Source organism: Leptosomus discolor, chromosome Z (assembly GCF_034619465.1).
Source record: "Leptosomus discolor isolate bLepDis1 chromosome Z, bLepDis1.hap2, whole genome shotgun sequence".
NCBI classification, from domain to species: Eukaryota; Metazoa; Chordata; class Aves; order Leptosomiformes; family Leptosomidae; genus Leptosomus; species Leptosomus discolor.
In genome coordinates, this window is record NC_141419.1 from 92,641,811 (window position 1) to 92,662,725 (window position 20,915).

At 42.3% G+C, this 20,915-nt stretch overlaps 2 protein-coding genes across 2 annotated transcripts; one reads left to right on the forward strand and one right to left on the reverse strand.

Annotated features, from left to right (window-relative positions):
* Positions 1-259: 259 nt before the first annotated feature.
* On the reverse strand, positions 260-7,003 carry STARD6 (StAR related lipid transfer domain containing 6). The gene is made up of 7 exons (XM_086478994.1): positions 6,967-7,003; positions 5,492-5,585; positions 5,290-5,339; positions 2,337-2,463; positions 1,641-1,758; positions 709-802; positions 260-430 (listed from the first exon to the last, which is right to left on the reverse strand). Exons 2-7 carry the CDS (start codon positions 5,579-5,581, stop codon positions 277-279), a joined length of 633 nt encoding a protein of 210 aa, XP_086335120.1. The 5' UTR covers positions 5,582-5,585; positions 6,967-7,003; the 3' UTR covers positions 260-276.
* Positions 7,004-8,391: 1,388 nt separating this feature from the next.
* CZH18orf54 (chromosome Z C18orf54 homolog) lies at positions 8,392-16,722 on the forward strand. The gene is made up of 7 exons (XM_086480193.1): positions 8,392-8,668; positions 10,485-11,015; positions 12,488-12,638; positions 12,931-13,039; positions 14,483-14,614; positions 15,779-15,852; positions 16,614-16,722. The coding sequence occupies exons 1-7, from the start codon at positions 8,392-8,394 to the stop codon at positions 16,720-16,722; spliced, it is 1,383 nt and encodes a 460-aa protein (XP_086336319.1).
* Positions 16,723-20,915: the final 4,193 nt, after the last annotated feature.

Below are 20,915 nucleotides of genomic sequence, written 5' to 3' on the forward strand. Positions count from 1 at the left end.
CTTATAGGTGTGTATATATATTCTCTGCATATAAAGTGCAAAAATACTGCACAACATCCCCTGATTACATTGGAAGTGACATCCTGTGCTTTGATGGCACTTCAATTCTTGCATCATTCCCAAGAACAGACAAAAATCATCATTCCCCATTTTGACAGTTACGCTGTACGTATTTCCACATAAACCACAATTGAAATAAACTTCATCGTCTACTTTAAAAATGAATCCGAGTAAGAGATGCGTGTGACTTAAGTGCTTATTATTTTCCACTTACATTTAATTATGGTCTTTCAAGCCTTTCAATCCGGCTCTCGTTTCGGTGATTAAGTTTATGAGAGTGGTAGGTAATGCTGTCTCCACGAGAGAACCTGGGAGCATTCCTCCTAGTTCTGGCTGAATAAATACAACTAGCTTAGAATGCTCTGGATTCCTGTGAGGAAAGGAGCAAAATCCTTCAGTTAACACTTGCTACGAAACTTACAGAGATGTACAAACGTTTACAATTTAAGAGTCCATCTCTGTTGAAATTACTGGTACAGAAAAGTGCGGGATGTATAAAGTCTTAAGTCACATTAAAATTTCCCCAGAATAAAACTGTCTAAATAAAATTTTTAAAAAAGGGGTGTGGTTCAATCACTTTTAAGCTGTGTATAGAGAAGACAACTGAGTAACCCCAGACACCAATGTAGGGGGGCTGTAAATACTTACTCAGGCAAAGGTGAACACACGTATCCGCAGGGATTGTTGTAGCCTCGGACACAAGAGGGGGTTGGAGGGCAGCTGGAGTACTCCACGCTGACAGCTGTACGTCACCACCCACAAAAAGCAAAATCAAAATAATTCTGTTTATCTATGCCAATCATACAGCTCCAAAATTCCTTTTAAAACCAACTGCTGTAGGATAGTATGAGATCTCGCAATATGGTCACCGATGGGTTGAGCGTTCCCTTCGGCGCGCAGAACGCCTGAAGGACTTTAAATATTTGTGCAAGTGATTCACTACACGTAACAATTTCTATAGACGTTTGGGCAGGCATACCCAAAAGTATTATTCTCGAGATGAGATTAAGCGCTGAGGTGTGGCTTAGTTCTGGACAAAGAAGTCAGTTTGTCAGCAGCTGTCATTAATTAGTAAAGGCGATCACAGAGATGAGGAAACGGCTGCGCGCGTGCACAGCAGCAGTTGGGAGGGGGTGTTTTGGTTAGTTACCCATTGCTTTTGCGTCATAAAGTCTTGTAAGAATATGGCTTGAAAACTACTGATAGGTGAGTAAAGTTCCAAGATGAAAAATGCTGTTTTCTGCCACGTACTAAGATCCACAGAAAGGAGAAATGAAGTAGCAGGGCGTATTTTCCTCGTTGGCCGTATCTTAATCATTTTACATTTTGAGTAAGTTTACAGAGCCAACCTCAAAGAGGTGATTTTGATACTCTCAGTATTAAAAAAAAAAACAAACCACCTCACCCCACCTTGTTTTGGGGATAACCACGAGGGGACTGTTAAGACCAGCAGCCCGCTCACAGAGCGAGGCACTCCGTACTGCGATGGGGCTGCAGAACTTACTCTGCAGCCATTCCCCTCAGGATTTCCAGAATGCAGCCCAAAATAAGCAAACCGGCGGTCGTTACCCACAACTTACAGTTAGTTGTAAGGATATCGCCGGGGTACGGTTTAACATGCAGCAGGTCAACAAAATCTCTTGATGAAATCAGCCCCATCCCGTAACTGTGTGTTACACTGTGGTATATACCAGTGTCCTACAAGGCAGTAACAGTAATTTGTTGAATTAGTATGCAAGAAGCCAAGTTTTAATTATATTGGCAAAGCAGCATTACAGGTTGAATAATGAATGTCTGGCAAAAACGCATTCCTCTGTTAGTGTAGGACAACAGTTCTCACAACTTAGTGCTCAACTACCGTGAGAGCCACGAAAGGGAACTCCCAGTAACACAGGGTGGGGACTCGCCGCCTTTCCTTGGGCAAAACCCCAAAATGGGCACACTTAGCACAGCTAGAACACCTGTTTGCATTAAAATGCACATTAAGTTCTAGGACACAGACCTGTCGTCTGTTAAACTAAACCAGTTCCAAAAAAAAAAAAAAGGCAAAGACGACACGGTGGGGTGCACCACTACGTCGTCACATCTGCACGACTCCAGGAGACCCAGGGAAGGACATGTTTCACACCCACATCACATAAGCAGCAGCTTGAGAAGTTTTTACTGACCCTCGCTGCATTTTGCATTGAGAGCTTTCTTCGCTCAAGTAGAGGTGTTTTTAGTCACCAAAATTAATGCAGAAAGACTTAAAATCTTTTATTAAATTATCATATTACCTGGTCAATCCTTTCTAACAGCTTGTAAGATTGCAATGCTTTGTCCCATTTGTTTCGATATTCAGGAAGATACATAAAAGGAATAATTTTACTAGGGACTTCCTTAATTATCCCTTCTCCACGGTATCTAGATTGTGCAAAAAAACAGATATTGAATTCACAGTCATGAACTGGCAAAAGAAGTTCGACAATAACGAGCACCCAGCAGTTGGGGATGGCAGGCTACACAAACGTGATTGCACTTGATGGATTGATTAAAATTCAAGTAGTAAGAAAAATGATTATTCTGTAACTGATTTTTGAGACCATTACATTCTTGACACCACACATTTTACATCAATTTTTGTGAGCTATGAGATAGGAACCCGTTAATTTAAATATATGCAACTCATCTACTAATTTCTTTTTTCTATATAGACACTTTCAATCCGTTTTGACACTGATTGCAAATCTTCTTGCTATTTATGAACTAGCACACCCTGGCATTTCTCCAACTGTTGTTCAGAATCTTCTGAGGAGTTCAAGGGAAAGTTCAGAGCGGGGAAAAGGGGCCTTTCACAAGGAAATGGGAAACTCCTGTAACGCTCACAAATACTGCGAGTTCTCACGCCTTGTTCCTGGAGAAACAGTGAATCACTGCAGAAAGCACTCACGAGCAGCAATTAAACGCAAAGGTGAAGGCCACTGCGTGACCACAGACGAGCTCAAAGGAGGCTGCGCTTGCAAACGCGTTAAGAAACACGAAATCAGATTTCCAGACCCTGCCGAAAGAGCCAGGCCAAAAGAGCAGAGACAGCCAAGCTCCAACGCAACCACAGAGGCCCTGTAAAACCATGGCTCTGTTTCGTCACTCTGCGTGGGCGGCTACAACTCCTCCAGAAACTTGCTTCTCCACTGACTACAGCAGGTCCAGTGGCGATGGAAAACACTGTAATGCCTGCTCAAAACCAGCGGACATAAGCTGGGGCAGGACCAGTTAAAGCCAGTGTGCTCATCTGTGGATACGCCCTTTCTTTCTGTAACTCCCATGACCTTCTGTTTACCAATCCCCTAAGTACTCTCGCCTGCGTCCTGCACGATCTCCTCTCCTAAACTCAGAGCAAGTTGTTAACCAGGACTTCTAGGCAAAGCTTCTGAAAGACACAGTTGCTAGAATAAAAGAAAGGGGAATAAAAGAAGAGGGGGGAAAAAACATCTTGGTTTCCAGCAGATTATTTGGAACACTGGAAAAAGAGGAAGTAAAGACCACTTGGATCACCAAACCTAGTCTTGTTATCTTATACAAACTGAAATACATACCCCATCGTTCTTCTTGAGGTTAGGTGACATGATTCCAAACGAAATCCTGTTCATCCTTGAACAATCACCTTAACGCTTCCCTGAACTCTGCTGAAAATACTTCACCTGACCGAAGCAAGGATCTCTATCGCTTTTCACTCCCACATCCCGCACTGATTTCTTTGAGCAAGTCAAGCTGCTCATCCTCCTGCCAATTAAAAAAGTAACTGGCATTTGCGATAGGCTGTTAATAAATATTCAATGCCAAACTGAAAATGGGAACAGCTATACTTTTGCTCCTAGAAACAGCTACTACTCCTTTACAAAAGGCACGCTAGGGACCAGCACTGCTTGTTAATGTGACAGAAGATTTGTACGAAAACAAACAAATGAAAGATTCTGGCTCCCTGCACCAAATGGCCAAAACCATGATGATGCTTCTCTTAACTACAAAGGACTGGCTATGTACAGATCTGGGTACAACTGAAAATGGCTTCGTGCTTCATCGTGCGCATCTTTTTTTCATGCACAAAAAATAAGTTAGGTACATTCTTACAAATTCTAAGCAACCAGATCCTCACTCGCTCTCGTCCACCTGTACTGACATAAGACCTGAAATACAGTAACAATGCCACATACAAAGTATGCAAATTGTCATTAAGATAACAGTACTTTTAACATTTTAATGAAATATTCCTCTTTTCCACTATAACACTGTAGAGTAATTCTTCTGCAGTATTAGTGACGGAGCATTGTCTTCGGTAATTAACACCTTCCTTGCTCAAACCTCCAGAACTAATTAGAAAGCCAAGCAAGACTCTTGGATTTAGAATACCACCCATCACAAACATCTCATCATATTGAGAATAAAAAAAGAATCAGATGCAAATTTCCTCTACTGCCTATCTGTCTAGATTGGCATTTAACAGAATTTAATACTCATTAGGCTTTTCAAAAGACAAAAAAAAAAAAAAAAAGAAGCTAAGGACATGTTGCAAGTGTCCTCTTTTCCTCCACTTCTGCACACTTCAGTGAGATTCGTTTCCTTTCCCCTGGTTTAACGAGCTGAATCAGCTCGGTGAACAGCCAGCAGAGTGCCACGGGCACCAGAAATGAGAAGCGGGATCGCAGAGGGTAGGGAAGAGGTGAGGAGGAACGTTAAGAGTAGAGCCAGCTCTACCAGTGACAGCCAGCTGCCAGATCAGCTTAGTCTGCCTCGCCTAACTCCACCCTTTGGGTCCAATCGAGCTGCTTAACCGCACAGAACTCATCGCTCAAGAGAGGGGAGGACGGATGCTGCTCCAGAGGTTATTATATGACCTGCTTGTTCTCAGGACGGTTAATTCAGTTTCAGGTCCAGAAAGAAAAAGGTACAAAGGACAGATAAGGTAGAGCGAGCGCGTACTGTGACCTCATATCTACTTATTCCATACCAGTAAGTGTTACACAGTATTTAATTTTCACAGCACCTTTGCAAATTGCTTGGGAAAGCCACCCTGCATTCCTGCCCTGCTGCTGACCCGGTGTAACTACAGCACAAAGCCTTCTCTACAGCTACAGAACTAAACACTTTCATGAAGGACAGAGCACGGTTCGCTTTCCCACTTCAATCTCGGGTGTCACTGTTCAAAAGAGACGTTGTTACTCATTACAATAACAAAATGTACATACTTACATATTTCCTGCGTACTCTTTTGAAGGCTTTGAAGAAACTGTAACGTTTTTCTCAAAGTAGAAAAAGGAAAAATAAAAACTTAGCAGTTGGTAAAGATTTGTCAACTAATTTTTAAAGGAAAACAGTTTAAAACACTCTTTGTAACAACATATATTTAATAAAAATAAGTTCAAAAAACCAATGGTAACTAATATTTGCTTACTGAAACTTTTACCACTCTCCATCCTGAAGTATCTTGACTGTATGATAAAATTTTTTCTGAAACTTCATCCACTATTTTCTTATAGTCCATTTATCTGTAAAGATTTAAAAGCAATTTGCTGGTACATGATAAAAGCATTCTTTAAAGAGCAAAAAACATAGGGCTCATTCCTGTATTCTTTCCACAGGCTTTAGTATACATTAAGTATCTTTAGCAAATTAGCTTTTTATTCATCGATTTCAGAAAAAGACAGTCATTATTTAAACAAAATTCTGTAACTGACTTCCAGTCTGGGCTACTGAGAAGTAGCCGCTGATGTGGATCTTGAGAGAATGAATTACAGCATCTGGTGAGACACACCATTCACTCCACATTAAATCCGTCACTACTCCACATTAAAACTTCCCCTCCCTACAGTTTATCACCTGAGACTCTGACCCTGCCACGCTTTGCTAAAGCCATTAGATCAGCAGCCAACTCGTCCAGTTAAAACACAGGAGGCTCAAACAATTGGAGAGATTCTTCTCACACCACAGCTTTATGCAACAATCGTTACAGGCTGTGATATGGATTAGACTCGTTGGCAAGCGAGAGGCCTGGCTCTAGCAACAGCGCAGCAGCAAGGCTGCAAAAGCCACCCTTACTAAGACATCCTCCACCCAACTCTTCCCAGCCCAGCCCAACGCTGACTGGTATCTCCTGGGTGCTGGAGCTGTGCCGTGTCCCCCCCCCCCCCAACATGTGCAGTATCTCTCTTAGAACCATTAAGGTGGGAAAAGACCTTGAAGATCATCAAGTCCAACCCAACCCCACCGTGCCCACTAAACAGTGTCCCCAAGTGCCGCATCTACAGTTTGTGAACACCTCCAGGGACGGTGACTCCACCACTGCCCTGGGCAGCCTGTGCCAGGGCTGGACCACTCTTTCCGTAAGGAAATTTTTCCTAATATCCAATCTAAAACCGATTTGCAGGCCAGCAGCACCGAACACTTCTGGACCAGTCCCTCACACAAAGTTAACTTCATACCTAAACATTTACGGAACTGCCTCGTCTAACAGGTCGCACAGACTTTTCCAGAGTTCCCTCAGGGACACCCTGCGGAATTTAACCAGGTGCCCGGTTTGTGCCCCCGAAGGCGGGGTGCCCGCCGAGGGCTACGGACGAGCACACAGCCTCAACCCGGCATGATGTGGCGGCGCCTCCGGCGAGGCGGCGCGCTGCCCGGGCCCACCAGCCCCCGGAGCCCGCTCGGGGAGCGCTGACACGCAAAGCCGACCGCCGCAAGGAGCCGAAGGCCTGGCCGGCGGGACCCTCACCCCGGCGGAGGCGGCGCTCGGGCACGGCGCCCACCCCCAGAGGGGCTGCGGACAGTCCACCCTGGCGGGGCCAGCGCCCCGGGAGAAGCGGCGGGCGGGCCGGCAGCCCCACCGGCGGGGGCTTGGGGCAGGCGGGAGCGGCGGCGGCTCGCACTCACCTCAGCGGCGCGGAGCGGAGCGGAGAGACCTGCGCCCGGCGCCCTCCCGCCTTCTCGCCGCGGGGCATGCCGGGAGATGTAGTCCTGGCTAGAGCGGCGCCTCCCGCCCGCCTTTGAACTACAACTCCCGCAGGGCACCGCGGCCGCCCCTGCGCCTGCGCGCCGCCATTTTGCACAGGGGTGCGGTCCTTTCAAAATCGCTGCGCGGCAAAGCCCGGAGGAGCCGCCGAATTGTGGGGTGGGGAAGCCGGGGGATCGCGGGGAGGGCTGGGTGGAGCACCCTCATGGCGTTTGCTGAGGGGCTGTGCTGCGTTGGGTGCGTCTTTTCCCCGCGCTGAACTGTTTCTTGTGAGGGAAAGGGGGCCCGGGGTGCCCGCCACGGCTGGGTCTTGACGTAGGGGCCCGCCCTGCTTCTCCCAGGGGTGTTGTGTGAGGGTGTTGGTGAAGGGTCTGGAGCACAGGTCTGGTGAGGAGCGGCTGAGGGAGCTGGGGGTGTTCAGCCTGGAGAAGAGGAGCCTAAGGGGAGACCTTATCACTCCCTACAGCTGCCTGAAAGGAGGGTGTAGTGAGGTGGGGTTGGTCTCTTCTCCCAAGGAACAAGCTCTAGGATAAGAGGGAATGGCCTCAAGTTGTATTGGGCAGGCTTAGATGGGATATTAGGAAACGTTTCTTCATGGAAAGGGTTGCCAAACACTGGAACAGGCTGCCCAGGGAAGTGGTGGAGTTGCCATCCCCGGAGGCGTTTAAAAAATGTGTAGAGGTGGCACTTGGGGACACGGTTTAATGGTGGACTTGGCAGTGTTCAGTTAGCGGTTGGACTCAATGATCTTTAGAGTCTTTTCCAACCTAAATGCTTCTACGGTGGGGCCTGGGAGGTCCCTATGCCAGGAGTGCAGCCCTGGGGCCGATGCCTAGCCCAGCTCCTTGGCTTTCTGGGGAAAACCCCTTCGGCCTTGGAAGAGCTGCCCCCCACTGTGCCTTTTTCATGTAAGAGCTGCCCCCCACTGTGCCTTTTTCATGTAAATCCTTACGCTGGTGTTGCGTGCTGATCCTTGTATACATGTAATATTAGATATAACTCTTGTGTATTTTTTTTTCCACTGCTAAAGTTTCGATTACAGGAAGTTTTCCCTATTGTTATCTTTTTTTTTTTTTTCCAGACCCTTTATTTTCTGCCTTTGACTTTTCTAGGGGTGGCACATATGTATGACATATGCTGCTTTGAAAAGTAGCAAGTTGAATAGCTAAAGAGTCATTTTTAGGAGAATATTAAGAATTACAGAACAAAAGTAAAACATCCTAGGTACGTTACAGTCTATGAGAAGACGTTTCAGTGCAGATGGTCACTTGTGTTTTTGTTTCTTTTTCTATTTAGATTGATTAAAAAGATGAGTGAAGATTTGAACAGAAACCTGGATAAAAACCATGACGAGCCCAATAAAAGAAAGCAGTGTCTGCTCTGATTCAACAGTATCGTCTCTTTTAACAAACTACAGCATTCACAGCAATAATCCATACTCGGACACCTTGATTTGCTACAAGGACAAGGTTTACAGCTCTGCATCTGAGGCTTTGGAGGCTTATATTGAAGATTTCGACTTAAGTCTCACATTTTCAGAAAGAAGCACTGGAAAAATCTGCATATGGCAAAGCACTCCCAAAAAAGTGAAGTTTCCAAAGCACCGTGCTAAAGAAAAACATGGTATGTTTCTGCAAATGTGGTGTTTAATAAGCTTTGGTGTTTGCTACTCTCTTGTTTTCACGGCCGATGGACTCCTTGTCTCACTCCAAGTGTGTTTCGTTGAATATTCCCTGCACAACTACTTGCAAGTCTTTATGGTATGGTAAATGCTGCTTGGTCATGGCTAGCAATATTCTCTGTCATGCTCTTTCTGAAATGCTTGGTGGATTGGTGAGAATGCATGATGATCCTCATAGATGCAATAATAAATTCCAGAGTGTGGAATAGAAACTGCATTTTGTATGTGTGAATATATGCTAAAGACAGTGTAAATCATTGCTTAAACCTGAGTCTTGGAAAAAAATCTCAGTTTCCTTTCCAGACTAAGTAAGATCAGAACCTAGTTAATGGAAGGAGTTCCCTTAAACACTGCTTTGTCTTAGAATGAAATTTGCCTCTTATCCATTGATTTTTGTAGAATGTACCTTTGGGCCTGAAGTCTGACCCAACTGGGTAACGTATGTGGCTTTTGTAATTATTAGTTATCTCAAATAAATAGATAATTGATTATATGAACTTTTATGAGAAGATCTTATAGTAGATGACTGTGCTTGAGCTAATTTGTATTGTAAATGCTGTGTCCATTACATCTGAAATAACAAAGGCAAACTTCATACCTGAAAAAGGATGCTTTCCTGGGGTGCCTTGGCATGGACAGTGATGGTAGCATATCATATTATTCAGAGCTTTTTTTAATTCACTGTAGCCTGTAACCTTCCTCTGGTTTCACACCTTTCCTTTCTTTCTCTTAGCCAGACAGCTGGGTTTTAGCTGTGTTTAGCTTTTGGGTTTTATTTTTCTAATACAAACCACCTTCTACTTATGTTTAACTGATTTCCCAAACAATAATAAGAATTCTGATTGTCACTAAAAATGAGAGGCTGTTCTATGAAAGATGTTAGTTCTCCACATTTTAACTCTGAAACTTTTCTGTTGCTGTTCTTTGCAGAAATCTAATTAGCTCCCTTCACGTATTAGCTAGGCTGCATCTATGTTTTATAAGTTACAATGTTCTGTAATATACAGATTTCACTTACTGCTGTAACAGTGGAAGTGAGAAAAAATAATTTCTAGGTGCTAGCTGAGGAAAACCCATTTTTTTTAATCCAAGTGCTTTGTAGTTTCAGTTAAAAAAAGGATTTAATGCTATAATTCTTCCCTGAAAAACTGTCAAGTCTAATCTTACACAGTAAGAGTCTGTAGAATCACAAAATGAGTCTACAGGCCCGTTACGTGGCTACCTGCCTTGCAAGCTGTTGCTTTTAGCTGTGTTGTGCTGCAGTAAATGTGCTCCATTTCACTAAAGAAAGCACTCAAAGCTGTAAGTGTTTTGTACTGTGAAAGGAGGGGTAGCTTCTGACTGGTAAGGTTTTTATCAAGATTCTAGTTAGAAATGGAACCACTCTTGCAGGAACTGTAATCTAGTACCCCCTGGTAAAGAATATATTTCATCTCTAAACGATTAACTGCATGTTAGATCTTATGACTGTATCCTTTTGGTATGCTCAAAGTCTAGCAGTTCATGTAAAATATCTTTGTTTTTCAGCACTGAATTATTTGAATCAGCCTGTAGGACTGGGTTCTCTTGCTTTGCCCTCTAGAAGGCAGAGTGAGTGTGACCCAGACTCGGTCAGCCTTGCGACAGATGATCTGTTGGCATTTCCAGCAGATGGATCTCTGCCCTTGGTCCAGCATACTCCTTTTAAATCAAGCCTTCAAAGTAGTGAGTGGAACAGACTATCCCTTAAAACATCTTTCTGCCCTTACCAAACCTCAGCACTCGATGCTGAAAGCGGTTTCAGTCTCCAGGAGGATGGCAAAGCTGTTGCTCACCAGAATCCACACAAAGACTTCAGCAGAAAGAAACACGGTGTGTCTACGCCCGAGAGGTACCATTCTGTCTCCTCTAAAGGAATCTCGAGACCCTTGTCTTTTGGAGAGAAGTCTAACACTTTTCCTCTTAAAAATTATCCAAGGTGGCTTACCAGCCAGAAGTCTGACTTAAGTGTCTCGGGGATAAGTAGTATTCCCAATTCTCACTATCCACTCTGGCTTAAGAGCTACAACCTTTTTTCTGAAAGGAGTGGTCAAAATCTTAATATACGAGGCACAGCTTCCCCTTCACAAGCTTTTGAGATCCTGGAGAAAAGACACTCTGTAAATCAGGACAGTCCTAATTTTTTGGAACAACTTGGTTGTCAGGATGCAAGAGATGATAACCTAGAAGGAAGTTGCAACGATGACAGCCCGGCTGCACGCTTCCAGTTTGATAACTCGTTTTCAAGACACACCAAAAAGCTGTTTGGAGGTAACTATTTCATATAATTTGGGTTTTTATGCGGGTAAGGACACGGATGTTTTTTAAACCAACGCTCTCAAGCCATGTTAGTCTGACCGCTGTACAGTAGATTTGTTCACGTCCATCTTTGACAAATGACTCAAAGCACTTAGTAGTAGTTGACTAAGTTAAAACAGCTTTTATACTGCAAGTTTTCATATATAAATCAATATTTAAGCATTCCCTTTAAGCAAAGAATATTTATTACACTGGCATATTTAGTACCTTACTGCAAGATAACGACAGTAAGTCCATAAATATTTTAATAGAATTTCAAGGATTAAATTAAATTACATGAAGTGTAACCTTGGGAGGGAGAGATTCCTAAACATAATGTAAATGAACCTGTCAAATTGGTAAGAAATGTAATTCATCATGCAGTCTTATTCTCTACTTTAGGCAGCGGGAGATATTTGTAACCCGTATCTTTAGGTCACCCATTCATTTTATGTAAAGGCTTTCCTTGGGAATCTCTCATGTAGCCACCACCCTTTGCAGCAGGCCATCGCTTCTCAGAAGCAGGGGGTTCCTCCTGTGGTGAAGCACCAGCTTTGTATTGTGAAAAGATCAGCAAGATTTGCTTTGGAATGAGGGATCAGCATGAATTACCTTCACTTCTAAGCTCACTCCTTTAAAAAGAAAAATATTTTTCTTTGTTATGCAAACCATAAATATTGGTGTCTCCCTTTTTCCAAGAGGTGTTCTATGTATAAGCTAAGTTAAAAGGTTATGTTGTGCACGCCAAGTGGCAAAATGCCAGATATACAGATGTCTGCAAAAACCTTTCGTGTGTGTGTGCATCATGAACTCTTACATACAGTGTTATACCTTTTTCCACACAGAAAACTTTACCAATCGATTGGATCAGAACAACCCCAAAACATGAGAGTGTCTGTCATTCTGAGCGCTTGTCTCGACCTATTTTTAAATGCGAGTCCTGTGTGTGACTGTATATGTGATTTGCATGTCTGTGTGTGCCTGATGTCTCTCCCAGGTGTCTGTAAAAGCAGCTATTAGAAAACCCTGTACAAAATAATAAGAAAATGAACGTGAGAACTTACAGTATTCATAAGTATTATTTAATGTCATATTGTGAATTAATTATATTTTCTACAGCATGAAAGCAAAGCAAAAACATGAAATAATCTCGAATGCTGCATATGATACTTATTTTACCTGAGTTAGGAGAAGAAATGCTTGACTATTTTACGTAAAAATGTCCTGGCTAGATCCTTGCAGAATCCCATTTGGTACTGCTGATTTAAGTGCCATACTGCCATGCCAAGATAACCAAAGGCTTGTATTGGGGCTATACTCACTGTAAAATATTTCCAGTGCTAATTTGTCTGTACTAATGTTCTTTGAGTATTACATAAAGTGAAAAATAATGTGGAAATAATGCCCTTGAAGAGGGTTGAACACACTGTGGCCTTCTTTTTCAGAAGACCAGTTTGAGCTACTTACCTTGAAGGCTGCCAGAGGTCTGGAGAGTTCAGCTGAAGATCTGGCAAATAATCTGGAAAATGATGGCAGCCCTTCTACAACAGATATACTAGGAGCAGAAAGATCATGGGAAAATGCTCCAGGTGCTTTGTAAGTTGCCTTTTAATAATATCTCTTATATATCATTGATACACAAAGATACTTATTTCAAGAGCAAAATTATTTAATGGAACTTAAATTGATGGATTTACTGGAAAAGCTGGAAACAATGCTTGTGTGTTTCTCTCACACGCACCAAAGTGCTGATGGGGCTACTCAGTGCCCCCTTGGTGCTGCCTAGGTGCAATATATCTGGTTTCATCACAGTAACTATATCCTAAACCAATTCCTGTAGTTTATAAACCTGTTGTTACTCTCCATTGCATGTTTCACATTGGTTTAGCAAACCACCAGTGCCTGTGTGCTGTGAGGACATGGAGAATGCTCTACCGTCCCCGAAGGCAGATATCATCCATAAGTTCTTGGAAGACTGTTTAAATGACAAAAATAAGGTTGGTAAAATTGAGTATTTATTCCTGAGAGTGGCCAAAATACGTGAGTCTGGTGAATATTAGAAGGGGAGTGCCTGTAAATTGGTTTTTCTTCTCCTATAATAGATAAAGTAGCAAGTCGAACTGCAGTAGTTCAGTCATATTTGAGCATGATGAGTTCGTACTCATTAACTCCTATAATCTAACCCTTGGACACAATTATGATTAAGAAAGCATCTAACTATAAAATGCTTTGCATAGTAATAGTTTTACACTCCATGTTTTGTTTAAATAGTAATTTTCCTGCCTTGAGAAAAGGAAGACTTTTTTTTGTTACTGATGTATTTATTAAATACATTTTATTATTTTATTATTTATTAAATACATTTTATTATTAAATGCAATTTATTAAATACATCAATACGTGATGAATTAAATACTAATTTCCCAGCCTGGCTTGTGTACTGCTGGGTATGAGTCAAGTTCAAGAGGTAAATTAAGTAGTATGTGTCTTATTATCTACGCTGTTGCGCTGGAATTGGATCATGGATTGAATTTACTCTCTTTTGATTATTCATTACTTTATTCCCATTCTTACATATTCATCACCTTCTTGGCAGTCTTCATATTATTCAGTCGTTCATTTTAATTAATGAACACTTTTCTCAGCTAGGGAGAGGAGCACTGAGCCCAGTGTTCTCGTCGAAAGGCATACTGGTAATTTAGGTACTGGTATGTTTCCTTTACTTTCTGCCCTATTGTCCTTGAATCGTAACTGCTCTACGATTCTGTTTTCCCATCCTTTAGTAAACAAAGCATTACCCTTTACGTTCTTCCATTATGGCACATACTTCTGTTTCCCAGAGGAGTTAATTGACTCAGAACTTAACAATGTGCGTGAGTAACTCAAATTATTCTGCCCGATGAATGGTGCTTTGCTGTATTTCGTGCTTCCTGTTCTCTTGGCTGTGCTAGACCATCAGACGTTTCTAGACCAAAGTATTTCTAGACTGTCCACAAATTTTTGTCGCTGAGTTAATTTGCTTTTTTGATTATAGAATGAGCAGATATCATATAGATGCTAATTATATGAATAAATCTATGTCTGTCCTTAAGGGAGCTTACTCGCTCTGTCAGTTATGAAACGTTGAAACCTGTCACAGCATTACAAGCACTGACAGTCTTAATATGCTGGAATTATTTTACACAAGCCAGGGCTGAGGCCTGTCTGTGTCATTTCATGTCTTCCCAACAACATCTGTATTTACAGTGATTTCACTGACCGTACAAGGGCATAAATTAAGATGAACCAGTGTGGCATCGTACATCTACCATTTATAAACACACCTTTAAAGAACAGGTTAGAGGGAAACACTCCTAGAAATTAGCCTTTCAGGGAAACTTCAAAAGTTGGGTGTGTTAAATGTGCTGCAGTATGAACAAATTCCCTGTGTCTTCCTTTAGGAAAATGCTTGTTCTGGTGGTCAGCATCACAGACCCCTTGAAGACTTAAAGCTGATGTTGTTTAAACTTCAAGCAATTCAGGGAAGTTTAAGCCAGCATGAAACAGCTGAGCAACAGGAAGAGTTTGAAAAAGTAAGTAGTCGGTTTCCTTATGTTGTACCTTGTCAAAATCTGTGTGCTCTGTCCATTGCTGAGAAAAAACGGTAGTCCTTTTGTAGGCTTGGTTTCCAGCCACCTTAGGAAGAGCACTGCCAGCAGATTCGATCCAGTTTGCCCTCAGGAGCATGTGCTCAAGGCCTCTCTGCCCTAAATCCCCGGTGTCTTGCTGCTGCTGCAAATCGGAGGCTCTGTGCTTGGATCTGCCGCGGCCTCTCCCCTTTGCAGCGGCTCTGGGTGGCAGGTCGGGAACTCGCCGGTGGCCTCAGCGGTGCTGCAGAAATCAGTCCTTGTAAGCCAGGAGATGGCGGCATTTCAGGCAGTGCTGCCCGCAGAGAGCAGACGGTGCTGTCCTCTGCTGCTCTAGCAACAGCTGTGCTCTGGAAAAAAGTTCTCTTCTCAAATTGTTTAATTCTAGGCATTCAGGGGCACGTAGCAAATTTTTAATAAGCTCGATATTCTTTATCTTTGCTTCCTTTGGCATCAGAGAGTTGGTATTCTGTGGCACTTTTGTTTCAAAATCATTTCATGGACTTTATTATCTCTTTTTACCTTTTTCATGGTGTTGCTTGTGTACAGGTCATAAACCCTGTGTCCTGTACTCAGTAGGGAATTGAGTGCTCTACATATAGGTGGATGAGGCGGCCTGGGGGAATGGGCCGACAGGAACCTCGTGAAATTCAGCAGGGGCAAATGCAAGGCCCGGCACCTGGCGAGGAAGAAACCGTCGTAGCGAAACAGGCATCAAGAAGATGGAGCCAGAGGCTTCGTAGTGGTGGAAGGATGAGAAACGGGCATCAGGTGCAACAGGAACATTGGGAGAAACTTTTTAACCCAGAAGACGGCCAAGCGCTGGAACAAGCTGTTCAGGAGAGGTTGTGCAGTCTCTGGCCTTGGAGGATTTCAAGATTGGGCTGGCTAAAGCCCCGAGCAACCTGCTGTAAACTCACAGCTGCCTCTGCTTTGAGCGGGAACCTGCTTCCTGAGGGCCCTCCCGGCCTGAATCACTTTATGATGCTGTAAAGTTGTTGGCAATACTTTGCAATGCAATGTGCTATAAAAATTCCGTGTTTTCTGTCCTATTCAGCTACTTTTCCTTCCCTTTGGTAACAGTTTTTTTTGTGTTTTTTTTTTTTTAAGCTTTCTGAAAAAGCAGAGGCTGAATTGAAACTGTGTGACAGTGAAATGATCCCTCTTACTAACTCTATTCGGAAGTAAGTGACCACTGATTTTTCTGACTTTTCCCTGTTTTCAGAAAGTGCAGAAAAGGGATGGGAAATTAGCTGAGAGTGTTGTCATGTGATCTGAAAGCTTTGTTAAGAATAAGCCAGTGGTGAATAATTAAAACCATTGTAGTTCATGGAGCAGAGAAGTATCTAGTGAATGGTCCCCGAGGTGGACTCTGTAAATCTCTGTAGATAAATATTTGTATTTCATCTATATCAATAGGTTAATTCTTGCTACACATAGGTGGACTTTACAAACTTCTCCAAGTCTGATTATTTTAATATGGGACAAAATATTTTCATACTTTTCTTCACTACATAATTTCTAGAAAACATATTTCGTAAATGAAATGAGTCCTACTGAACAGTTAAGTGACTAAAGAAATACTAAGTTTAAGAAAAGACAGAATGGAAAACAGGGGATTATGTAGAACAGAATGTTTTGTAGTGTTTAACATCCTGTGCTAAATACCCTTTCTGTAATAATTTCATAGTGAATGTGTTTGTGAGCACCTATATTTGAGAAGACTGCTTAAAATTTCAGTTCCAAAAAGTGTTTTATCTTTTCAAAACCAACATCTTGGTGTATTTTATAATCTCTAAAAGTGGAATTAGACATGGAGATGTAAACTGTATATAATACCATCCAAACTGTGAAGCTGCTTGTAAGAAATGAACATCATTTTGTGTTAAGTGTAAATAGTCATACATACACTGTTGTTAAAGTCTTCTGTTTTTTCCCAATCTAGGGCATTACACCATTTGTCCCGTCTTAAAAGTCTTGTTGAAGATAATGGTGACCAACAAGAGCAGCCTGATGATGGTGAAGATAAACAAGAAAAAACCCCTGATCTATGAAGCTGATACCTAAGACTGTTTTAATATTGTGCAATTTAATTTGTCGGCCCAGCCGCTGGTCCAAATTTTTTTTGGAAAGCTGAACCAGTGCGTGTTCTCAAATGTTGCATCCAGCGTTTCTGTACATACTTGCTCTTTTCATTAATTACTTCAAAGATGAATTGAGTATTAGCACTGCCAGTAGCATCCAACAATGTGACGAGAGATGCCGCTCTTTAAAGAATATTGAATTAAAATAACGTGAACGTTCATGGAAGAATCTCTGTGTGTTTATAAAAATTTACAAAAAACCTAAACTATATGGTCAATTCTGGTCCTCGCTTCATTCCATGGCCTATTACAGGCAGGGGGAGCTCAATATCATGTGTAAAGTGAAGCAGTAAGGTTTAGCAATAACATAATTGCATAATATTTTCAGGGCTGTTCTTTCTAACAGTGGTTGAGTTGATGTAATTGTATGCTCCTTGTTCCCTGACCGCAAACTTGCCAAATATATTATATCAAAAAGTGGCTGAAGTCTTTTAGAGTTGTCCCCCTTTCACCTCCTGGTAAAACCTGGCTCTTTGGGGAGAGGAGGCTCTTGTAGAGGCATTCTCTTCAGGGGCACAGGATGGTTCAGCTGGGCTGATCCCACAGCTGGTTCTTGCTGTTACTGGGATGTCCTAGCTCCCTTCCAGGTTCCTTGGCTTTGTTCTTTGCTTTAGAGCAGATAAAATCCTTCAGTGGGCCTAAATAGGCAGAGAAGTAATAGAGTATATATATTTTTTTCAGCATAATTGCCTAGAATTAGCTTGCCAAAGCCCCTGATAAACACCGGGACATGTGCAGGGGAGAGGGGCAACAGCGAATTGAGAGACAAAGAGAAAAGCTGTAAGCAGTAATTTGAGTTTTGAATTGGAATGTATTGACAGAACACTTTGAAAGAAGCCTTTTGTACCTCTTCTGAGGCTTGTAGAGTGTAGCCTAGTGTTGCATGCTGTTGGTAAACAAACCATGTATGGCAACGTGCCTTTCTAGTGAACTGTTTCCTTTTAATCTGGATATTTATAGGTACATATGAGAAAGCAGCTGTCTGAGCATGTGCTGATTCTGAGAAATTAAATAGAAACCAGACGAAAAAGTAGACAGAAGATTAGCTACGTATTTCTCCCATCTTCCTGTTAAGAATTAGTAAGTAAAGAGATAATAGTGACTTCATTTTATGACTGTTGTGGCATCATGAGAGCATAATTAGATCATAAGTGATACACAATAACATATTTTGGACAGGTTTTATTGGCCTTTCTCAAAGGCAGGGAGCTACACCTGAAATGAGAGCACAGAAGATGAAGCGACACCTCTAGAAAACTTTCTTGTAGAAGCTTTGATGAAGCATGAACGTACTAACCAACTGGCACTGCCGGTACGGCTCCAGTCTGCATTAAGACAGGATCTGTGTGCCGGAGGTCACTTTGTCGCGGGAATTCACATGTGCAAGGGAAGATGAGGGTTTTTCCCTGATACAGCGCGTGTCCGAGCGTGGATCAGGGTGAATCTGGTCCGGGTGCTGCGCAGAGCCTGTGCGTGCTGCAGCGTTGGAGCTCCGACAGCTCAGGCTCAGCACAACTCGTGTGGCACTGCCCGAGCTGTCGGAGCTCTCCTGTTTCTGAAGGGGCTTGCGCCTGTAGAGCTCATGGGAGGAAGGCAGGTGGAGGTGTCCGGGTGTACCAGTGCACCTTGGGGTGCTGGTGGCGCCAGGAAGGTGGGCTCAAAGCAAGACTTGAGATCACTGCGAGGTTCTGCCATGCTCCCCTTGTATCCTGCTTGCAGGGGTGCGTAGGCCAAAGGTAAAGCTCCCCCTGGTCCCTTGGGACTTCTCTTGACGTTAGGGCAGAGTTCTTGTACTAGTTAGAAGCTTTTTCATCAGTTCCCCCATGGAGAATCCTCATACCTATCCATATTTGTGAAATTCCTCATTCTTCAGAGGGGTTTTTTTTTTATTGGCTTCCAGATATTTCTCCTTTATCACTTAATGTACTTTGATGGAGAATTTCAGCACAGCTTTTTGGGCTTTTATGGCACACAGACCTAGATAAAAAATAAAAATACTGTTTGCATTATTGAATATTCATATTTACTAACTTTATATTGGGGTTTATGGCACCCAGGCCTAGATAAGAACTAAAAATACTGTTTACATTATTGAACATACATCTTTACTAACTTTATATTGGCCAGGTGTGAAAGGCTTTGATCGTGCCTCAGGTCCACTCTGTGAGGTACTGTGCTGCACAAGGTAAAAGGACCTTAAGCACATGAAACCAAGCAGAGAGTAAGTGACACTTTCTGGTTGGAATCAATAGAAAGTCCAATAAGACTAGAATAAAATTTAAAAATGCCAATAAAACACCATTAGTAAGTGGAGACAACTGGTTTCACATAAAAGTAATGTTTTTAAATGCTGTCAAGATTTTTATGGCCCTTAAAGAGTATTTTAAAAGAGGGATTTGATCCCATATATAGCGACAGAAAAAACTTTTCATTTGTATACACTGGGCAGTTCTTGCAATTATATCTAGAATTTTGTTTGCTTGTAAGTTAGAACAAAGAGGTTGCCACTCAGGGAAAACAGAGGAATACACAGATCAAGAACTAAACAGAAGTAATTGCTACATCCAAGATGTCAGTGATGTTCTTGTCCTTGAGGCTTGATCAAAGAACAGGAATTTTATCAACTACGGACTTCTGTATTGACAGTGGGAAAAACAAAAGGGCAGGACAAAGACAGACCAGGATTTGGAGGAAATACTAAAGTAAAATAGCAGGACTAGATATGAGGAAGGTCACAGTTTGTCTGCAAGTTACAAGAATTGTTTGCTAAGGACATACATAAATATTTGTGATTCTATGTATTTGCATATACAGGAAATCTTTCGTGAGGAGGGCACTTCCTGAATTACGGTGTATATATATCAGTAAAGCGGAGCTGAGGGAAGTAGAGGCTTTGATGAAGACGAGCACTGTGCTTTTTTGTCTGGTGAAGATCCTATCTGTGGTAAGGCTGTGGCTTGGCATGGTGGGAGGGAAGTAGGTGGGAGTTTTTGTCTCGGGATTTTTGCCCTTTAAAGGCTTAATGAGAGAGTCCATTGTGACACTGGTCTTGACGTGGAGTGGCTGTAGGCTGCAGTTGTCTTCTGCTCTGTGACAGTCCGTTAGCAAATCTCTCTCCATCGCCACTTCCACACTGATGCAAAAAGGTGCTGATACAGGAAAGCTTAAATTCAGGCTCCAGATGTCATGAAGACTAACGGTGCTGCCAGCAGAGTTTGTACCTGGTTTAGTCTGAAAAGGAGGATCTGAAAAACTGCAAACCCCATGGCCACTCATTAGCAACCTGTTAATTGTTTTCCTGTGTAACTCTGATACTGCCAGAGCAGTTGCATTTGTTTTCCAAGAGATGCTTATGGATTCTCACATGTAAATATCTGGAATTGTGAAACCCTCGAAATCATGATGTGTATTCTCTTTCTTGTTGATCATGGATTCTGTCACTTACCATGGTTTTTAATTTTTGTGTCTTTACTCAAAATATTTGGTCAACTTCACAGCTGGTAGATCTCTCGCCGTGCAGAGAGAATTGCTGTTCAAAGGGAAATGAGAAAAACTTTTCATTAATTTGAATCAACCTGATTCTTCTGTGGCCAATTTGAGTGGCTGAGCTTTCACAGCTCTTCCAGAACAGAAGAGAAAGGACTGCTGAGGAGAGATGGCCTCTATCTCATAAGGAAAAAGAAGTGCTTCTCTAAGTTTTGGATTACCAACTTAGGAAGGAAGGCTTTAAGCTAGAATTAATGGGGACTGGAGATAAAAGAATGTGAGTGTTATCAGTGGAAAGGTGACCAGAGGAGGTGGCTCCTGAAGAAAAAGGGAGGGAAAACATGTTTCTCTGAATATTTACCTTTGTATCGAAGTCTAGGATATAGAGAGAGATATTCAGTTAAAAGTATCTTTATAATAGTATAAGGAGAAAAAAGCCTGAGTACCATGTTGAGAACCTACCATTAAGACCACTAAACCCAGAAGGATAAGAAGGAAAGAACATTTTTCTAAACAACTGACAGGATAATTTGCCTTGAGGAGATATTACTGACTCAAATATTTGTTGGGAAAAATAAATTGAATACAGAGTATCCAGGGTATTTTTAGACTAGGAT

Excerpts from the sequence above, each read along its gene's own strand:
- CZH18orf54 (XM_086480193.1), top strand. The coding sequence starts at position 8,392 with ATGACGAGCCCAATAAAAGAAAGCAGTGTCTGCTCTGATTCAACAGTA. Across the intron at positions 11,016-12,487 it reads CACCAAAAAGCTGTTTGGAG|AAGACCAGTTTGAGCTACTT; the intron begins GTAACTATTTCA and ends CTTCTTTTTCAG. Across the intron at positions 15,853-16,613 it reads CTTACTAACTCTATTCGGAA|GGCATTACACCATTTGTCCC; the intron begins GTAAGTGACCAC and ends TTCCCAATCTAG.
- STARD6 (XM_086478994.1), bottom strand. The coding sequence starts at position 5,581 with ATGGACTATAAGAAAATAGTGGATGAAGTTTCAGAAAAAATTTTATCA. Across the intron at positions 2,464-5,289 it reads AAAGAGTACGCAGGAAATAT|ATACCGTGGAGAAGGGATAA; the intron begins GTAAGTATGTAC and ends TGCACAATCTAG. Across the intron at positions 1,759-2,336 it reads TGTTAGAAAGGATTGACCAG|GACACTGGTATATACCACAG; the intron begins GTAATATGATAA and ends ACTGCCTTGTAG.